This window comes from Bidens hawaiensis, unplaced genomic scaffold, assembly GCF_021521415.1.
Source record: "Bidens hawaiensis isolate Kalapana, Puna unplaced genomic scaffold, B.hawaiensis_p1.1 tig00009479_1, whole genome shotgun sequence".
NCBI classification, from domain to species: Eukaryota; Viridiplantae; Streptophyta; class Magnoliopsida; order Asterales; family Asteraceae; genus Bidens; species Bidens hawaiensis.
In genome coordinates, this window is record NW_027491704.1 from 526,958 (window position 1) to 542,876 (window position 15,919).

A 15,919-nucleotide genomic window follows, 5' to 3' on the forward strand; every position below is an offset into this window, starting at 1 on the left:
ATTTTCCTGCTTTGACCCCAAAGTGACATTTTGCTGGATTCAACTTCATGTTGTATTCATCCAGGATATAAAATGTTGTTGCCAAGTCTTTGAGATGATCCTCGGCCTTTCTTGATTTCACAACCATGTCATCTATGTAGACTTCCATCGTGTCCCCCAGTTGGTCTTTGAACATCATGTTGACGAGCCTTTGGTATATTGCACCTGCATTTTTAAGTCCAAAAGGCATTGCAGTATAACAGTATATACCTGTGGGAGTCATGAAGGCTGTATCTTCTTGATCTGAAGGCTCCATTTGAATCTGTTGAAATCCTGAGGATGCATCCATGAAGGTTAGCAGTTCATGGCCAGCGGTTGCATCCACCATTGAGTCGATGTGTGGGAGTGGAAATGGATCTTTTGGGCAGGCCTTATTCAGGTCTGTGAAGTCCACGCACACTCTCCACTTTCCATTCTTCTTCTGGACCACGACTAGATTGGCCAACCATCTAGGATAATGGACCTTCCTTATCATTTTGGTCTTGAGCAGCTTCTACACTTCTTCTTGTATGATAATGTTTCTCTCAGGAGCAAACTTTCTTCGTTTTTGATGTACTGGTCTGAAAGATTTGTCTATACCAAGTTTATGAGTTATTATGGATTTAGAGATACCTGTCTTATCTTCATGTTTCTAGGTGAAGGTAGAAGCTCTTTTCTTTAGGAAGGACATTAACTCCATTTCAATATCCTCAGAAATACTTGATCCTAATAATACTTTGATTTCAGTATCCTGAGGATCCAAAGATACTTCCTTCACATCCTGCTCTCTTGCTTGCAGGACCTTCCCCGGTTGTTTCTATAATTGCTATGCTTGGGTAGGCTTTGTAGTCCATTTCATTGATGAAGCATAACATTCCTTGGCATCTTGCTGATCGCTTTCAATTTTGATAACTCCCCAAGGACTTGGGAGCTTCACACATTGATGATAAGTTGAGGGTACTGCCTTCATGCTGTGAATCCAGGGCCTGCCTAAAATCACATTACAACAAGATAGAGAGTCAATAACGCAAAACTTTTGTAGGGAGTTAGTTCCCTCAATATATATTGGAAGTTTGATTTCTCCCAAAGTGTTCTTGGTCTTGCCGCTGAATCCTACGAGAACTGAGGATTTTGGGATAATCTCCGTTTCCGGGATATCCATCTTCTTCAAGGCATCCATTTGGATAATGTTCACAGAGCTACCTCCATCAACGAGTATCCTGCGCACAAAACAGTTAGCTATACATAAAGTGATTACCAAATCATTATGGTTGGTATCCACAAGGCCTCATCTATCCTCCTCATCGAAGGATATGATCCTTTGAGTTGTCAATGTGAAAGTACGGAGAGGTCTTTCTCCGTTGTCCATCTTCGTTTCTCTGGAATGTTTCTTGGCTGCTGAATACGAGGTCCCGCAGATGTCAGATCCTCCCGAGATAAAGGATACCACCTTAGCTCTGGGTGGTGGAGAAGGTGCCCTTTCAGGTATCTTGACAGGATCCTGACTCTTGTTCTTATTTCTTCCAAATAGTTCCTTCAGGTGTCCCTTGCTGAGAAGGTATCCTATTTATTTCCGGAGTGCTATACTGTAAGACCCCGAATCCCGGGAATCCTACAGTTGGTAATCATACCCGAAATTCTCAAAACTTTAAAACCAAACAAGTTCATCTTATTAAAATCCGATCAGAGTAATTAAACAGCGGAATAATAAACAACAAAATTCCCAAAAACCAGGAAAAGTGCCCAAAACCAAAATTTAAATGCTTATAATAATAAATAAAAGAAACAGTTTGCGTTATTAATTCTTCGACTAGATGTGCCTTCAACCGTTCGAATAGTCTCCAGCACGTCCAAGCGGTAATCTCCAATCCTCAACCTGAAAATCAATCTAACATACACACAAAGTCAGCTTGAGTTGAGTGAGTTCAAGTTTTCCATAAGTAACATCCAATAAACAATTTGACTCCATAAGTATAAAATGTAGGAGAAAATCATAAGTAATTAGTTATATAACTTTCCTTGGTCAAGTCATAGGTAAATAAAATAATAAATAACTCTTCTTGATCAAATCATAAGTAAATAAAACATTAAACATCTTTTCTTGATCAAACACACAACACGGGTCTCCTCACCCCGGGTCTTCCCCGAGTAATATATTTGACCCGGCCGCAGTTTAACAAAAACCAACAAAATCATGCAACACGAGCCTCCTCACCCCGAGTCATCCCAAAGTAATATATTTGACTCGGTCACAGTTTAATAATACAAAGTCACGCAACACGAGCCTCCTCACCCCGGGTCATCCCCGAGTAATATATTTGACTCGGTCACAGTTTAACACATCTAAACACGTGATATGGGCCTCCTCACCCCGGGTCTTCCCCAAATAATATATTTGACCCGACCACGGTTTAGCAGGACGGCGGGCCTCCTCACCTCGGGTCATCCCTAAGTAATATATTTGACCCGCCTGGACATAAACATGCAACATGGGTCTCCTCAACCCGGGTCTTCCCCAAGTAATATATTTGACCTGGTTACAGTTTACCCACACATACACATCCACGTACACACTTACCGACATCAATTTCAAGCATTCAACCAAACCATATCATCACATTCAATCCATAAATAATGGATAATCTATGAATTAATACTAGGCCTAATAGTATCCTCGAGCATAGACCATAAATAATGTATGTAACCTTAAGGAATATAAGACCATAAACGAGTCTAAAATATCCTAAGGCATAGAAAATAATTCAAACATAGCTTTCAAAATGCACAATCACGAATAAGACCATATAATACAATCCAAATAATTTAAGCGATTAAAATCGGGTAAAATTTGTAATAGGGTGTGTATGCTAGCCCAAAACGTAAAAAGAGTAAAAAGGGCATCATGAACTCACATGACACAAGGCACGAATTCACCACAATCTAGAGGGCCCCTAAGTATCCCCACAACTCAAACGCCTGTCGGTTAACATACAATCAATACTAACGACACCGAAAGGACTCGTTTATCCTACGAGACGTTCTAACACGGTTCGAGTTACCTAAAGCCTCGACCTCATCAAACTCAATCATAACAGCCCCGGGGCCTTACATTTACCAACACGGCCCTTAGATACTCCCGGGAATAAAGAATTCCCAAATTACCCCTGGAAGCACTAGGTGATACTAACACGCACGTTTAAGAGTTATTTAGGAGATTAGCATCCAACTCAGCCCCGTGTGGACCCATTATGATAAATTCACAGCCAACGAGTCCACACAACGCTACACGAGTCGAATGGGTCGGTAATTCGCAAGTACAACGCACTAACTATTCAATAAACGCGAATACGCGTTGTACCGACCCATTTGAGTAACCGACAACCAATTCAGCCCCATTACTTATAAAAACAATTTTCCAACAGCCCGTACATCAAAATCGAGGTCCCCCGAACTGAATTGGTCATTAATTACTTCAACACTCGCGTTAAACGCGACAATTCACTATTCTAGACAACCGAATCCTAACTTTCAATCTACCACTAGTTGACCAATCAAACGAGCGCCAAAGTGCACGATACAAAAGTATATTATATTAGACATACCTAGGAAGATTATGGAGCAAAACCTCACTTAAAACAGCCCTGAAAGGTACTCGAATGGACAGCCACCGGTTAAGCCTAAAACGAACGATAGATCAATAATGAGTATGACGTGCAAATTTTAGCATGTAAAGATGTATTTTATTACATAGGAAAATCATAGAAATAAATTATGAAATTTTTACCAGAGTTGCATAAATGTATTAGATTTCTAAAAATATTTTTCTTATATTTTTCCAGAAAGGTGTGTGCAACTATTTCAGTGCGCAACAAAATGGTTTTATTTTTATAAAAATCATTACCCAACCAAATTAAACGATTCCAATTGGTTTTGATTCCTAACTCAAAATACTAAGTTCCAGAAGTGGAAACAACCAATTTGGACTTGTCGAAAAAGAGTTATGATGTCGGGAATACAGACCAGAATCCGTCATCCCGAATCAGCTTTGACACTCGATCTTATAAAATCATAAAAACCATTCAAATCTTGTCCAAAAATTACATATTATACCTTTCTGGAAACTAGACTCAAAGTAGAACATCATAGAAACAAGAATCGATCAAAAAAATTAAATTTTTATCGAGTTACAGACCGAACAATAAATGAGTACGAATCTGTCAGAAACGGCTATAATCAAAACTCAACCCTAACATGTTCAACAAAGGGTTTAATGGTGAAAAATAGTTATATTAACATTATACTAACCTTGAATTGGAGTTTGGAACCTCGGGAATGGCTGGAAAAAGGAAAAACTGCAGGTGTGGGGCTGGTAGAGAAGAGAGGCAAGGTTAGGGTTAATTATTATAAAATGTTACACTTAGACCCTCGAACTTGTAAAACGAGATGTCTTGAGCCAAAAGGTTAATTAAAATGACTTTCGAGGATGTCTAGAGGGTCCTTTAAGATGCCAAATCGGGTCTCGGTTAATGCACAAACTCTACAAGGCTTACTTTCTTATTAATGAAATTTAATGGGCGTTACATATACAATCGTCTGTCCGATGGCCAAAGTCTTTATGGAATGCACACCATTTTGACTTGTCTTTGTTGGATCCAGGCTTCTCATTTTTCTTAGGCCATCTAGCCTTGTCACCTAGATCCTGCATGACACAAATTACACCACCAATATTTAGGTTAAAGCAATATTCGGATATTTTAGGATATTCTTCGTCATCTTCCACAATGTTGATCTTGGGATTTTCCTGCTTGGAATAAGGCTTCGGCCAAAAGAACTTTTGGGGAGATTCTGATTTCTGTTGGTAGACACATACTTCGGGATAACCAAATTTCCATGAGCCTTTTTATCATCCTCCAGCCGAATATATCTCAATGCCCTGTTTCTGACTTCGTCAAGATTCCTGCATGGAGTCATGACGAGGTCGTCGTAGAAAGGAGAATCCTTCCTAAGTCCCATCTTGAAGGCTTCAACATCATCTGCCATATCAAGGTTGGGGATTTCCAAATCTTCCCTGCTAAATCTGATTATGTAATCCCTTAGGGATTCATTGTTATGATGAACAATTCTATATAAATCACCTGTCATTTTCTCAAAAGATCTACTACAAGAAAATTGATTATTAAAAAAGTTAATTAAATGAGCAATGGAAGTGATAGTATTGGAAGGAATACTTAATAACCATTTGAGGGTCGGCCCTGTTAGTGTTGAACCAAACCCTTTACATAGACAGGCTTCTTTGATTTCTGGGGATAGGGTTGACCTCCTTCCTTTCTCTGTATTGAGCTACACGCTCCTCAGGATCCGTTGTGCCGTCATAAAGTTTCATGTTAGGCGTCTGGAATTTCCTGGGGATTTCCACGTCGCATATGGGCCAAGTGAACCTGGATAATCTCTGACTGCCTACCGGAACTTCAGCTATGGGACGGATTATTCCTGGGATACTGGAAATCATATCCTTCATTTTCTGCAATTCCCTGGCTATATCGGGGGATATCCCCTTATCTTGCATAGATCCATGGTTAGTGTATAAATTAGACTTAAGTAAACTGTTACCGAGATTCTGGTTAGGTCTCTGGTATCCTGAGCTTGGATGGTTAATTTCTCCATTGATGGTATCCCCAGGATAAGGTGATGCCTGCATAGGGATGTCATCCCCAACATACACTTCCGAGGACACCATAGGGGATTCTGACGAGAATATGCCAGTTGGCATGGTTGAGCGAGGCTGCATGTTGATGGGCCCTGGTCTCGTTGGTCCGGGTAACTCTGAGGATACCGAAGGAAAAGCTCCCCAGTATCCTGATTGCTGCTACGATGGAATCCTTGCTGATTGTGTTCCCAAGGATCCGGGATTCTGAAGGATAGAAGATTCTGGAGAATCAAAATCAAGGACCCTGGGCATGATTGGAGTGGCCTCCTGCCCTGGTTTCTTTTTGATTCCTTCAATCTCCTTGAATAGCCTTGAGTTGGTATTCTCTTGCTGCTCCATATGCGTTTTGACCTGTTTCATCAAAGCAAAAATATCATTGTTAGAAATAACCGGGTCTACCCGTGTAGAGGATCCCGCGAATGGTGGAAGTTCTCCTCTTAGCTGAGTATTTTTCTTCGGCAGCGGTGGAGGTCCTTGGTTGACATTTGAAGCAGTAGTGACCACCGGAGCAAAGACTGAACTGGTTTTTGGTTGTGAGGCCATTGGAAAGAGAATGAAGGTGAGTGAAATAAACGGATTTAATGGATTAAAGCACCGTTAGCCCCACGGTGGGCGCCAAATTGTTTTGGTAAAAAATTAACAAGAGTGATTTCGTAACCAAATTAGTAATCGGGAGTTGGTGCTTGTATGAAATGAACGTAAAAGTGCTTGAACACGAGGATTTGTTGCTAGGAAAAAACCCGCTATCCTTAGGATAACAAGTAAAAAACCCCGGGCGGTGAAAACTATCACCACCGGTTTATTAATAATAAAGGTGATTACAATTGTGGCGCTCAAACTTGATCGTGATTACAGAGAATGCGAGTACTAGTAAGTTCTTGAGTGCCGATGAAAGGTTGTAGCTCTATTTTTACAAAAACAAAGCTAACAATATGGCCTATAAATTAGGAAACTTTAGAATGAGTCCAATTAGCCGTTAATTCCTCTAATCAGCCATTTCCTTATCGGCCACACTCTAATAACAGCAAGTGCGAGTCTTTGGGAGATCATGGCAACGGTATTTGACCTGGTAAATAAAGGAAGTAGCTGACAATGTGTTAGTTATATAATGTAATTAGGATACCTGTCGCCTCTGGAGGATATCGTATCTTAGATTAGCCTGAATACTGTTTGCTGAGGATACTGAAAATCCGTGCCCTAACACTATTAGTTCAATAAAAATGCATGATTTTTTTGAATTAATACACTGCGATATTTGGGGTCCATATCGTGCGTTGTCCGTCATACGAGCAAGTTATTTCTTAATCATAGTATATGATTATAGCAAATCCATCTGGGTATTCCTACTAAAACACAAAAGTGAATCAAGCACTTGCTTAATACACTTACATAAGATGATCAAGACAATTTGACAAAGTTATAAAGAAAATTCGGCGTGACAATGGTGGGGAATTCACTTCCATTCAGATGCTTATTTTTTATGTAGAAGAAGGAATTGTTTTGGAAACTAGTTGCCCACATACGCCCCAACAAAAAGGTGTCGTGGAGCATAAGCATAGACACCTTTTTGAAACGGCACGCGCATTTAGATTTGAAGCTAAGCTTCCCACGATGTTTTGGGGGAATGCATTTTGGCAGCCACATATATAATAGATCGTTTGCCCTCAAAACTCCTTATGAAATATTATACAACCAATAACCGGAGTATGACCATTTGAAAGTTTTTGGTTGTCTTGCTTATTACAGGAGTACAGAAACAAGAGGAAATAAGTTTGAAGTGATGGAGAGGCCGGGTATTTTCTTGTGTTACCTAAGAGAAGCCAAAGGATTTAAAATATATGACATAAAAAATCAGAATGTAGTTATCTCAAGGGACGTGAAATTTGTTGAGAACACTTTTCCATATGCCAACGTGGTTGAAGAAAATGACAAGGAAGAGATGTTCCTATTCCCCACTAGTTGGGATGAAGATATTGATGAGATTGTTTTGGTTTATGGGCTAGACGAAGACAAAAAGGACCTTGAGACTGAAGACTTGGTTGTAGGCCAGCCACAAGCCCAACAAATTGTGCCAAATGTGATTGAACCCATGGACCGAGAAAATGCCACTATAGCTACCGAGAATAATTTTGAGGCCCAAATAAATACAAGTGAAAACATTGATAATGTTGGGCCAGCATGAGAAAGAAGGAACCGAACTCAACCAAAGCATTTGGCATATTATAAAGCCAATCTTCCTCCATCCCTAAACCATGCACAATCTGACAACGATCAAGTGTCCTCAACGGTACATCCGCTAACTGATTTTTCACTTATGATAATTTCTCTAATTCACACAAGGTGTTTTTGGCAGCCATCGGATCCAACGATGAGCCTAAAAATTTTGACCAAGCCGTGCAGGATAAAAGATTGACTAAAGCCATGAGAAAATAGAACCAAGCACTTGAAGAAAACGGAATGTGGACATTAGAAAAATTGCCAAAAGGAAGACGAGTGATAGACTCAAAATGGGTCTACAAAATAAAATACAAACCAAATGGAGAAATCAAAATATATAAGGCAAGGTTAGTGGCAAAGGGTTTTACCCCAAGTGGAAGGAATTGATTACCACGAAACATTCGCTCCAGTTGCAAAGTTGGTCACCGTTTAGACCTTACATGCTGTTGCGGTCAAGAAAGGATGGACCATTCACCAACTGGATGTGAATAATGCATTCCTGCATGGTGACTTGGATGAGGAGGTCTACATGAAGATATCACATGGTTTTCGCAAGAATGAAGAAATAAGAGTATGTAAACTAAGGAAGTCTTTATACGGCCTAAAACAAACTTCGCGAAACTGGTATCAAAAGTTTACTGTTACCCTCGTTGAGATTGGTTTTAGACAAGCAACTCGCTTTTTATTTACAAAAATGGAGATCTGTATGTCTCGACCTAATTCATGTGGAAGATATAATCGCGGGAAATAATCCTAACAAAATTCAGCAAACTGAAGATTATCTTAATAAAAAGTTCAACATTAAAAACGTTGGGGGTGCTAAAATACTTTCTAGGAATCGAAGTGGCTAGAAAAAAAGAAGGCCTTGAGCTAAGCCAAAGGAAATACACTTTGGATATCTTGAAAGATTGTGGCATGACGGGGTGTCGACCTAGCAATTTCCCCATGGAACAAAGTTTGAAGTTAGATCAGGCGGATGCAGAACCACAAGTAGATGCTAGTAAGTATCAAAGACTTGTAGGTCGGCTCCTTTACCTCTAAGCCACTAGACCGGACATCGCTTACTTAGTCAATGTTTTGAGCCAGTTTGTCATCGACCCTAAACTAGTCCATATGGAAGCCGCCAATCGTGTGTTACGGTATCTTAAGAAAACTATGGGTTAAGGAATTTTACTACCAAAGGAATGGGATGAATCTCACCACATATAGTGATTCAGATTGGTTGGGTTGTCCCTTCACAAGGCGATCATGAACTGGTAATTTATTATTTTTTGGTGGGCACCGGTTTCATGGAAGTCGAAGAAACAATCTGTGGTGTCTCGATCATTGATAGAGGCAGAATATAGAGATATGGCATCCACAGTTAGTGAGGTTTTATGGATGAGATGGTTATTAAAGGAGCTCGACGTTGAGCAAAATGGACCAACAACTTTGTTTTGTGACAATGAAGTTGCGCCTCACATTGAAAACAATCATATTTTTCATGAACGTACGAAGCACGGGAAGATGGATTGTTTCTTTGTACGGGAACGAGTGGAGTCAATGGAAATTCAATCGCTAAAAATTGATACTAAGTCTCAAGTTGCAGATATTTTTACTAGGCACTAGGAGCACAACAACTACAAACCTTACTTGTCAAGTTGGGCATTCGAAATATTCACGCTCCAACTTGAGAGGGAGTAAATGATCTCGTTAGTTTTGGCAGAGATTATGGGCTTTATTTTTTCCTTTTAAATTGCCATAGTGTTAGGAGAAATTAATGTTATTTGATAATTTAAAAATATTGTATCGATCTCTTCTAGCATTCATTCAGATTTATTGAAATCAATATACCAAATTTTGACATGCTGGTAATCCTTCCAAGGAAGAGGAAAAAAAGCCCGAACAACCGTTGAAGAGATTGAGGAAGCTTGGAGACTCCAAGAAGGTTCCAAGCTTGATAATAAAGCTTTCCAAGGGCCACAAGACACACGCTTCCACACCACCTCCCAATACCACTCACCAAGACCCACATTCTATTTCTCCCACTACCCTAAAATGAGAACTAGCCAAACTAAATGGAAACCAAGTTCATGTTCCTGACCCAAACCCACATCCAAACCTTCCAAGTTTAAGCTTCACGACTCTCCCACTCCAAGCCCCGAAACTTCTCCCGTACACCAAACTGCATCTTTCTATTCCTCATTCTCACCCGACCAACTCGTAACCTCACCCATAGACTTCCCAACCTCTTCCGACCAACCACAAATCTCTCTCTACATAAATCACCTAGTAGATCACCATTTAGGTCACCATCCTTTCACACCTCTCCATTAAAATCCACAAATTTCTCGACCTCCACATTCGCATCCTCGCCTATCTCCCTACCACTTACTATATCTATACCTGCCCCTTCCCAACCTAAAATCCAAACCTCAACCCAGATCCAAACCTTATCATTAACCCAACTCACTCCCTACCAAACCCAAACAATTACCATGCCTATCCTATCAGCCACCCACCTACCCATTCAAACACTCCTCCCTTAACTACCCGACCAAATATCCTGACCCCAACCCCTCTATCCAGTAGCAAGTACAGAAAGTCTACGATGTTTACAGATCCTGTCCTTGAGAGGATTATGGCATTGGAAGAATCAAATAAAAAGAGGGATGAGCAGGAGAAAGTCATGATGGGCTTTAGTAAGAAACAAAAGGATAAAATGAAGGAGTTTGAGAAGGAGAAAGAAAGGAATAAAGAAAAGATAGAAAGTCTGGAGAAAGAAAGGGCAGCCGACAAGGACAAGATAACAAGACACGAGACAATGATTGCACCCCTTCAGCTACGAGTAGACAGCCAGCAAACCTTATTGAACAATCAATCATTGTATAATGCTGAAAGATTTGATGAAGTTGAAAGATTGGAGTTTCGGGTTGTCACCTTGGAGAAAGTACTCGAGTCCTCTAGAAACCTTGAAGAACGATTTAGGACAGAGATCACCCAGATTAAGTCAGAGATCTAGAGGCTAAAGGATGAAAACAAAGAGCAAACAAGTTGAATGAAGCTCAAATAAAAATCAGTGAAGACTTAGTGGGCAAATACATGGCTGCCTCAGAGGTTATGGATATGTCGGACCAGAATATGTCTGATCTAAAAATGCGTTTGAAGAAGTTATTGGAAACTAGGAAGACTTTGATAACGAGGAGGGAAAGAAGAAGAAAGGACAGTCTATTATGGCTGGTTATTGTTGGTGGTGATGGTGGTGCTGGTGGGCCCGGTGTTGGTACAGTTGGAGGTGATGCTGTAGTTGTTGGTGCTGTTGTTAGTACTAGGGGTGACTATGGTGTTAGTGTTGTTTCTAATGTTGCTGGTGATAATGATGAAGAGAGTGATGATGAGGAGGATGAAACGGAGGAAGGTGAAATAAATGAAGATGATGATGAGTCAGATGATGACGATGATGACTCAGATAATGATAATAATTATGGTGATGACGGTGGTAATGGCGGTGATAGTATTGGTGGTGGTAGTGGAGTAGGAGATCAAACTGCTCCACCTGATGATATGCCTCGGGACGATCCTTTCTCTGGTGATGCTGCCAAAGAACGAGAGATCGAGATGCTGCGATTGAGGACGAATTTAATGCTATTTTTGGTCCTAAAGTCATTGCAGGTACCGAATCAAAAGTGAAAGAAACATGATTGGATTGTGACTATGAGGATAACTACCTCAATTATTCACCAAATACGGATGTCAGTGATCATATTACTGCTGCTGATAATCCAGTCTCATTTACTACTTTTGATGTTACTCAAGTCTCTGTGTCAAGAAAAAGAAAGCAGCACTTTGTTAATAAACGTGCCAGTGTTCGATGTAGGAACTACCTGTATCATGATGAATCACTCATCTTGTACTGCAAATGGCACGCTGAAAGTGAACTTGGACTATTCTGCGCCAAAATGGAGACCTCACCTATATGCATTACATTGAAATGCATTCGCTGCCCCATCTCGACATGAACTATATTGTAAGGTTAGCAGGTGATGATGTTGGAGAAAAGGGGCTGGAGGGATGGTTCAAGAGATTTGTACACAAAAATGCAAAGGATGACTTCCTAAATTTCAAGCTCAATATAAGAAGGACCGACAAACATCCAACAGAGATTGATCTAGCAACAGGAAAGAGAAGGAAGGGCTGGAGGTACGAAATGCCAAAAGACGGACGCGAATTTTATCATGGAGAACTTTTTACGCCCAATACGCTTTCAGACTTCATTTGTTGAGACATTGATGGGGAGACCAGTGAAGTAGTTGTACACTGCAAGCAGACGCACCCAATCCGTTTCTTTGACGAGCATGAGCTGATGGGATTCAATTAGGCAGATATCATGAAGTTATTTAAGTCTTCTCTACGCACACTTGAAGATCCAGGTCGGCTAAACACCGATCGAATAGTTGAGAAGTTCAATAAGTTTGTTGGTTACGTTGTTGAAAATCAACTGATCGATCATCCCAACACTTTTAAGTACGAAACTGATTAGAGACGGAAGCTGCAAAAAATACTAAAGACTAGATGGAGATTGTATCCAATCATGTGATAAAGTCTTTTGTATTATTTTGTTTTGTTATCGGTTGTATATCATTAGCTTTCGTTTAATCTATGTATGTTTGGGCCCGAGGCCATGTAATCAAAAGCCCATTGGGCCGTAATAATAGAATGATACATGGCATACACTCCATTATATATAGTGGAGATATGCCCATGCGTACATTTAACCTTTTAAAAAACTACTCCTACCAACTCTCTCTCTCTCTCTCTCTCTCTCTCTCTCTATATATATATATATATATATATATATATATATATATGCACACACACACCTTATCCTCTCTACCTTTCCACATTTGAAAATAAACCAAACACATACAAGATCCGAGATCTTGGTTACACTGTAAACGATTTCCGCTAAGTTTACAACCGAGATTGATTCAAGAACAAGTTGTGAGATACATTCTAGGGGCCTATATGAAGCCTGGACCTGTATTTTTAGTCAAAAACAAAAAAACCAATCTGACTCTTCTAATTATAGAGTAAAATAATGAGCCTTATGGGTCAAGCTCACATTCAATTCTAACTTAATTTTCTTTACTATTCTTTCAATCTCTCTTCTCTTTCATCCTAATTTTTCATGGACCAGGGTCAGGATCATTTTGGCAATTGGGTTTAAAATAGTCAACCCCCCCCCCCCCCCCCTCCCCAATCTTCTAATCTCTATCTCATTAATCCTAGCTATCCATAGATCATGAGTCAAAACCATTTTGACAGCTGGGTTATAAAATAGTCAGTAATTTAAAAGTAAAATATTTATTGAAAATCAAACAAGTAGAAAATAGTAACGAACATACTTTATTAAGAATTTCTTAGTACTAGCATGAATTAAGAATGGCTGGGCTTGAAATACACAAAATTCCAAACGGTTACTTCAAGCCAGAGATGTACAAAACCAGCTTTTCTTTACAAAACCTGTTCAGGTTCTAAATCGAAATGGGTTGGTTAACTGGTTAAAAGATTGGTTAGAAAAAAAACCAACTAGGCTTGTAAGTCAGTTTAGGACAGATGTTCGAACCTATCAAATTGATTCGGCTCATGTTATAAACTTGTTTTGGGAAAAAAATCAAAACAAAACACTTTTTTCCCCAATACCGGTTTGAATTTTCAAAGTGCAAATTGGTATATGAACAGCTGGTCTGCGTCGGGCTGGAAACCAGTTTGGGTTTGGTATAAGGCCCATTCAGGAACCGTTTTTTTTTTTCTTTTTTTTTTTCATCTCTACTTGAGCTACATCCTTCAATAAAATCTAGGAATGTAAAAATTTATGAAAATATGCTGACATTTTGTAGGATAATATGTTTATGGAAATTGATCGTTTTAATTCATAAACATATGGTCCTGATTTAATAATTAATTGTTTTGTTGTCACTTTACCATGGATCAGTTTTTACCCTTATGTTTTCAATTCATTTACGTCGTATAACATTTCCAGGTTGTAAATGTAGCTAAAGTCCCTTTCAAATAGCAAAAACCGTAGCACCTTTCCCTAAACAAAACACATATATATCTAAAATAGCATGTCTCTTGTTTAACTAAAATCGTAGCAAATATAATTTTGTACAAGAATTCTGTAGCAAAGTAAATTAGCCACGAAAGTAAGCAAAGCCGGTATTTGCTACGAATACGTGAGATATGGTGACTATACCATATACCTCTTTTTTATATGTAAATCATGTTATTAATAAAGTTATTTTATTGTTATAGACTATCCTAATTTAGTCACCGTATGTTGGCTGAGTTTGTCTTACTTTTTTTTTTTTAAGAAGTTTGACTTTTCCAAAAAAAATTTATAATATTGACAATCCAAATGGGAACATTTGAAAACCCTCAAAAGTTGAAACTTGGAAGTATAATCCGTAACGCAACCGTATAGTCCATGCTCTATTTATACCCCCTATACAATACGTTCTTCAATGCACAATTAAAAATGTCAACCACCTGTGAAGGTAAATCCAGTTTCTCACTTCTGATTGCTTTTAGCTATTTCATATGATTATTTTGAACCAAATTGTATTTTGGATAATTGTTACAGGAAAGAATTCATGGCCGGAGCTTGTAGGGACAAAGGGAGCTGCCGCGACGGCTACTATTGAGAGAGAGAATCCACGGGTCGATGCTATTGTGGTAGTGGAAGGAAGGGATATGGTAACAACTGAATTTCGGTGCGACCGTGTGTGGGTGTGGGTGAACTCTAAAGGGGTGGTTCTTCGAACTCCTTCCATTGGGTAAGCTCAGTGATTTATTAGCAGAAAGGTCACCAACACACCGTATCAAAAATGTCATAAATAAATAAAATATATGTTTCTTTGTACTTTAGATATGTCGTTTTATTGTGAGGATAATAATGTATGTTGTATGAATGCATTAATAAATAAAATGTGTGACCTATGAGGTTTATATGTATGAGTTTTGTTGCATTAACTGAGTGGAACTTTTATCATGCAACTCAATCTCAAGTTTCTTTGGGTCATGAATCTACTGTAACGAAATTTGGTCACTTGGTGGTCACAATTAAGGTCACAGAAACAGTCTGTAGTTTTGATTACAAACAGTTCGGTCGCAAACCATTCTAAACTAGTCACTAAAAGACTAGCACAAAAAAGGGTCTCAAAAAGGCTGAGTCGCAAAATATGGCCGCTAATACTTTGAAGGAAATTCTAGTCGCAAAATCAGTCTCAACAATATTTGGGTCGGGTTGCAAAAGTCCTTTGCCATCAGGCTTTGAGATTTCATGAAACTAGACTCTTTGCTATGCGTATTAATATGACCATGCACAGACTTTGGATAATCGGCTGATATGTCAAAATATATATATTGATGTAGTTGATTCGGGGTAACCACTCTTCAAAACAAGAACACAACAAACAAAAATTGTGGAAGCATTTATTTTTGGTTAAAGTGAAAAGGTTTTAAATTTTCTAAATTTAAGTTTTAAACTAGAAAATTTAAAAGCTTTTCACTTTAATCATCAAAAGTTTAAAAATAAAGTTGAAAAGTTTCTAATTTTCAATTTTAGCCACCAAAGTTAAATATTCTTTAAATTTTAGCCTCCTAAGTTTTACACATTTACACTTTTAACCCAAGATTTTTAGCATCTCAACTTTATTCACAAAATTTTTATTTTGACGGTACCATATCAAACTGGCCCGATACCAACTGAGTTAGCAACGTGTCTCCGCCATAACGGGCCAGTTTAAAACATCTATACATAGAGCTAAGAGGGCTCCGATTCTATCGGATTTTTGGCGTAATGGTTCATTTGCTTATCAAGTTCGAGCCACTGAAACGCATTGGTCTTTAACTTGTTCTTTAAAGTGTTAAAATCAAACATAAAGTGATAATGTCAAAGATAAACTTCAAAGGGATAAACATAAGTGGGTAATTAGT

The 15,919-nt window shown here is 38.9% G+C and overlaps 1 protein-coding gene across 1 annotated transcript in view; it reads left to right on the plus strand.

The window, feature by feature from the left end:
- The window catches only part of LOC143532573 (glu S.griseus protease inhibitor-like), a 74,627-nt gene extending 59,692 nt beyond the window's left edge, over positions 1 to 14,935 (plus strand). The window contains exon 3 of the mRNA XM_077027594.1: positions 14,565 to 14,935. Within this exon, the coding sequence (XP_076883709.1) occupies positions 14,565 to 14,761 (197 nt within the window). The 3' untranslated portion in view covers positions 14,762 to 14,935. The remainder of the gene's footprint in view (positions 1 to 14,564) is intronic.
- Positions 14,936 to 15,919: the final 984 nt, after the last annotated feature.